The sequence below is a fragment of the Oncorhynchus kisutch genome, linkage group LG13, assembly GCF_002021735.2.
Source record: "Oncorhynchus kisutch isolate 150728-3 linkage group LG13, Okis_V2, whole genome shotgun sequence".
Classification (NCBI taxonomy): domain Eukaryota; kingdom Metazoa; phylum Chordata; class Actinopteri; order Salmoniformes; family Salmonidae; genus Oncorhynchus; species Oncorhynchus kisutch.
The window spans coordinates 38,257,790-38,263,789 of NC_034186.2; the positions used below are offsets into that span (position 1 = coordinate 38,257,790).

Here is a 6,000-nt window from a genome sequence, read left to right on the forward strand (position 1 = left end):
CCAGCACTAACACATCTGATTCGATTAAGATCTATATTAGTTCATTCAGTTTTTTTCTATGACGTGCTGAAGCAAAATCCTGTGCACACTAGCTCTCTGGGACAAGTGTTAGTGTAAGTCAGCACTTCAGTGGTCACTGTCTACAGTACAAGTATATGCAACACATCTCTCGCCCACTTATGGGCTATGGTCTTGTTCTAGGTAAATGGGGTGGACTTTGGTCATTTCAACCGTGAGGAAGCTGCTATGTTCCTGATCAACATTAAGAGAGGGGAGCCGGTGGACATCCGTACTCAGAACAAGATGGACAGTGAGTATAACGTCCTTAAAGGCAGAAGTAGGTGCAGGGGGGGAAGATTTGTGGTTGATTTCAGAGGACTTGCCCGTGTGATAATTACTATGTAATAACTCCACCCAGTAACAAATAAGGTACATACAAATTATTAAATGATTCTTCCTCTCTTGTCAGTATACAAGAAGATACTGAAGTCCAACTTGGGGGACTCGTTCTATATCCGGACCCACTTTGACAACGAGGCAGAGGGCCACAACAGCCTAGCCTTCACCAGGGGAGAGGTGTTCAGGGTGGTGGACACCATGCACAGGGGCAAGCTGGGGAAGTGGCTGGCTATACGCATGGGCAACGACCTGCACGAGCTGGACAAGGGCACCATCCCCAACCAGGCCGGGTGAGTTGAGACTAGAATGAGTGAGTTATTGATTATATGATTGGTTGGATTTGGATGTTAAAAGATAAACGTTTAAAAGATACATTAGGTTACAAAGGATGACATCTGATGGCAACGTATTTCCAATTTGTATACTTATGCTGCATTTACACAGTCAGCCCAATTCTTGTATTTTACCCAATTATTGGCAAACGAGTGATCTGATTGGTCAAAAGAAAGAAAAGATCAGAATTGAGCTGCCTATGTAAACGCAGCCTCATACTGTCATTAGGGTAGCAGTAATTGTACAATCATTCTGTCTCTCACCCAGGGCTGAGACACTGGCCAGTATGGAGCAGGCTCAGAGGGCCAGTGGAGGAGGAGGGGATCGCCAGGTCTCAGGGCCCAGGGCAGAGTTCTGGAAACTACGGGGGCTTAGAGGGGCCAAGAAGAACGTCCGCCGGACCCGCGACGACCTGCTCCAACTCACTATCCAGGGCAAATTCCCAGCGTACGAGAGAGTTCTGCTCAGAGAAGGTTATATTACATAATAGTTCACATATTAGTCAAACACTTTTAAACAAGTTTGTGTACTAAACATTTTGTATTGTGAATCAACACATGTACGTGGACCCATGTTTATCTCCAGCTAATTTCAAACGGCCAATCGTCATCTTGGGTCCTCTGAATGATGTGGCCATGGAGAAGCTGGCCAGAGAGATGCCTGATGAATATGAGGTGGCAGAGATGGTTCCTCGTAGTAGTGGAGCAGACAGCGCTTCTACGGTCATCAAGCTGGACACAGTCCGAAGGATTGCAGAGAAGGTGATGAAACAAACTGGGATGATGTGACCTGTTGTGGTGTGAGACAGATGTACAACTATATGCTTGTTTGAATCCAGGACCAGAATGGCGTACATGCATAAAGATGGCGGCTCCCATGTTACCACAAATGCTTTATTTTTTAAGTTCGCCGTATTATACTGTACTCTCCATTACTCTTTTTTTGTATCCGCATTAGAAGTTAACTCTAGACAAATTGAGAGAAAGGAAACAAGTAGATTGTGCTGGTTTATTGGCACATTGAACCATGTCGCGCACCGTAGATTAAAAACTCTGTGGGTATTGCTAAAACAATTACGTAATATCTGAATTCCTCCATTTATGCACCTCGCAATTGAAGAACAATGCCTAATTGTATGTTTCTTCACGCCTCTGTGTCCAGAACAAGCACCCTCTGCTGGACATTACTCCTACTGCAGTGGAGCGTCTGAACTACATCCAATACCACCCCATGGTGCTGTTCCTGGACCCACACAGCAGGAAGGACGTCAAGGTCATGAGGCAGAGAATGTGCCCCAACTCCAACAAGAGCTCCAGACGCCTCTACGCACAAGCCCTCAAGATGAGGAGGCACTGCGGCCATCTGTTCGCAGGTAAACACACACACATGTGTTATCAAAACACATACAGTTGAAGTCGGAAGTTTACATACACCTTAGCCAAATATATTTAAACTCAGTTTTTCACAATTCCTGACATTTAATCCTTGTAAACATTCCCTGATCTTAGGATCAACACTTTATTTTAAGAATGTGAAATGTCAGAATAATAGTAGAGAGAGTGATTGATTTATTTCAGCTTTTATTTCTTTCATCACATTCCCAGTGGGTCAGAAGTTTACATACACTCAATTAGTATTTGGTAGCATTGCCTTTAAATTGTTTAACTTGGGTCAAATGTTTCGGGTAGCCTTTCACAAACTTCCCACAATAAGTTGGATGAATTTTGAGATGATGTTCTTCGGCTTGCAAGCTTCCCCCTTTTTCCTCCAAACATAACGATGGTCATTATGGCCAAACAGTTCTATTTTTGTTTCATCAGACCAGAGGACATTTCTCCATGTGCAGTTGCAAACCGTAGTCTGGCTTTTTTTATGGTGGTTTTGGAGCAGTGGCTTCTTCCTTGCTGAGCGGCCTTTCAGGTTATGTCGATATAGGACTCGTTTTACTGTGGATATAGATACTTCTGTACCTGTTTCCTCCAGCATCTTCACAAGGTCCTTTGCTGTTGTTCTGGGATTGATTTGCTTTTTTCACACAAAAGTACGTTCATCTCTAGGAGACAGAACGCGTCTCTTTCCTGAGCGGTATGACGGCTGCATGGTCCCATAGTGTTTATACTTGCGTACTATTGTTTGTAGAGATGAACGTGGTACCTTCAGGCATTTGGAAATTGCTCCCAAGGATGAACCAGACTTGTGGAGGTCTACAATTTTTTTTCTGAGGTCTTGGCTGATTTATTTGGATTTTTCCCATGATGTCAAGCAAAGAGGCACTGAGTCTGAAGGTAGGCCTTAAAATACATCCACAGGTACACCTCCAATTGACTCAAATGATATCAATTAGTATATCAGAAGCTTCTAAAGCCATGACATCATTTTCTGGAATTTTCCAAGCTGTTTAAAAGCACAGTCAACTTGGTGTATGTAAACTTCTGACCTACTTGAATTGTGATACAGTGAATTTTAAGTGAAATCATCTGTCTGTAAACAATTGTTGGAAAAATTACTTGTCATGCACAAAGTAGATGTCCTAACCGACTTGCCAAAACTATAGTTTGTTAACAAGAAATTTGTGGAGTGGTTGAAAAACAAGTTTTAATGACTCCAACTTAAGTGTATGTAAACTTCCGACTTCAACTGTACATGTTGTTTTTGCTCTTAAGCAGTTTATCTGTTAAAAAAGGTCAAGTGGTTTTATAGTTTTATTCATAACTATGTCCCATCATTCCCATATTTCCCAGCTCGTATTGCCCTCCAGCCCAGCTCTAATGTGTGGTATGAGACTCTGAAAGACAAGATCAGACACCAGCAGGCCAAACCTGTCTGGGTCTCAGAAGTCACGGTAAGACAGACAGATCCCAGCTCACAGTCAAACTGGGAATTTGCTCTCAATGAATTACCTGGCAAAATAAAGACTAAAGTAAATACATGTCTGTGTGTTTAGCTGGAGGGAGGCGGAGAGGAGGAGCTGGATGCGTTGGACCGGACTCACTCGGACTACCTGAGTGCTGCCAGTGACCTAGAGGACACGGATGGAGAGGCGTTTACAGACGGAGAGGTCTACACTGACAATGAGGACCTGGAGGAACCATTTGACTCCAGCAACCAGCCCCGGATATCCAGGCCCACCGCTCTGGCCCGCTCCTCAGAGCCTGCCGCCGAGTACCACAGCCCCGACCCATCCCCCGAGCCTCTGGGAGAGGTCCCACCCCTGATGCATGTGCCTGAGCCCAGGTCGACCCGTCGTCCATCTGACAGCTCTCCTCACGATGTTGTCACTGATGACACCCCGTCCTATCATAGCTTTTCAGATTCGGACTTCAGCGCCATTGACCCGGCTGTTCCGACCACCCACTCGGATGAACACCCTGACTTCATAGCCCCTAACCCCAGAATCTTTGTCCCTGAGCCCCCGTCAGCCGAGCTGCTGCCAGAGAGCCCCCCATCCGTCACAATGTCAGTCATAGAGAAGAAACTCCAACAGGTACTGATGGGAATGTCTCAGTCCATCATATCACTAAACTCTTACAGATCTCCCATAAGCTCTTAGTTTACTTCCAAAGGCTCAAATACTCTGTTAACTTATGTCTCCGGTGATTTTGACCCATGACTACGTTCCCTCTTTCAGACCCATATGGCAGAACCTCAGGAGAGGAAAGCTTCCCCATCATTCATTGTGTAAGTGAAGTAGGCCTATATCTGATCATATTAATATGTGTGACGGTATTTGTTTAATTGGATAATCATCCAAATCCATGTCTATAAACCAACCTTAGCAACTCGAAAGTGAGAAACTACTTCTAGTCCAAATTGTTCTGTCCAAGTTGAGTATGACTGACGAGACAGTAAATGATGTGTCTTTCTCTTCTATCTCCTCATAGGTTGGCTCACCACCAGGCTGTCCAGACGAGACGCACTCAGATCCGAGGCAGTGACAGCTCCGATGACAATGACGAGACTGAGGACTTCGAGTGGGGTCCAGCTACAGAACTTTAGATTAGAAAACACTGTTCCAGGACTACAAAACAAGAATGCTGGAGCACACCATTCCAGAACTACAACTCTAATGCACAAAGTTCCAGAACTGCAGAACTACAGTTGTAGCCCATACAGTTCCAGAGCACAGCCTTTGCCTCTTAAATGGGAGATGTGAAATGCTCTTAACTTCAGCCTTTGAGGATAACTTTTGGAGAGGTAGGTTGGAGGGCAACTGTCAGACCTGCCTTCAGACATGGGAATTCAGGCAATGGCTTCTGCAAACCAGGGCTCACACCTTTCTAAATGCCGAATTCCAAGAGTGGAAGTTAATTTTAATGGAAATTCTAATAAAAACCTCAGGGTTTGGTACTTGCAGTAAAGCAAACATTTTATTTGTATTGCATGTAACTTTTTAATGAATGCTATTTTTGATCAAAACTTTGGAGATTTTACCAACACGGGCAACTTTGATGTCAAGGATGTCAATTGAACTAAAAGCTGGAATCCTTAATTGAAACAATAACAAAGCAGTCACACTGCCTATGTTTTGGTAAAAAGCTGAGGGATGATGGGCCTGGAGAAATGTAACAACTCTCAAATTCAAAGCAAGCACTATGGACTGACCATCCATGATATCAGAATTATAGTTTTAACCCTGTTTTGAGGCTACACAGTGTTTGTTTACAAAAATGTGATGACAAGCTTAAATGTTGGGTTCTGATGGTGTACGACAGTTGAACTAAAGCTCATTAGGCATTTAGAAGTTATTCTTCAAGAATCAATGCATATAGATAGCTACATCATTCATTTATAAGTCCAATTATGTAACAACTAACGATTCAAGCTTTCATGAGAACTGCTTCAAAAACAGTTATGGACATTCACAGAACACTAAATATATCAAAGCTCCATTTTCTAAATTATGATTCATTTGTAAAGAGAACACATTTTGTTCATTAAATATTACAGATCTGGTGAAAAAATATCTGCTCTTGTCATTGTTTTTCATCATGTCTAGAACATAGTAGAAAATCCTCACCTCGTCCATCACTCTTGTAATTTTAACACCACTGTGTTACCAAACATCTTGGTTGAATGAACCAACATGTTTCTGGATAGTGGAATAATGAAACACAGCTTAGCTGCAATTTATATAATGGCAGCCTGAGCTCATTATATTCTTAAACCCTAAAAAATGAAATCCTCTTGTTTACTTTTTTATTAACGCAAACCAATTATAACGAGGGGGAACCATCTATAATCTTAAGTGCGAGGCGCTGAGGGTCATTG

General features: G+C 43.0%; 1 protein-coding gene across 7 annotated transcripts in view; it reads left to right on the forward strand.

The window, feature by feature from the left end:
- The window catches only part of tjp3 (tight junction protein 3), a 30,041-nt gene extending 24,346 nt beyond the window's left edge, over positions 1 to 5,695 (forward strand). For all 7 annotated transcript variants that reach the window (XM_020498827.2, XM_031786174.1, XM_020498830.2 and 4 more), the window contains 9 exons: positions 202 to 310; positions 470 to 689; positions 1,000 to 1,205; positions 1,318 to 1,493; positions 1,894 to 2,104; positions 3,474 to 3,574; positions 3,677 to 4,216; positions 4,361 to 4,410; positions 4,614 to 5,695. In XM_020498827.2, coding sequence (XP_020354416.1) covers positions 202 to 310; positions 470 to 689; positions 1,000 to 1,205; positions 1,318 to 1,493; positions 1,894 to 2,104; positions 3,474 to 3,574; positions 3,677 to 4,216; positions 4,361 to 4,410; positions 4,614 to 4,728 — 1,728 coding nt within the window. In that variant the 3' untranslated portion in view covers positions 4,729 to 5,695. The remainder of the gene's footprint in view (positions 1 to 201; positions 311 to 469; positions 690 to 999; positions 1,206 to 1,317; positions 1,494 to 1,893; positions 2,105 to 3,473; positions 3,575 to 3,676; positions 4,217 to 4,360; positions 4,411 to 4,613) is intronic.
- The last annotated feature ends 305 nt before the right edge of the window (positions 5,696 to 6,000 follow it).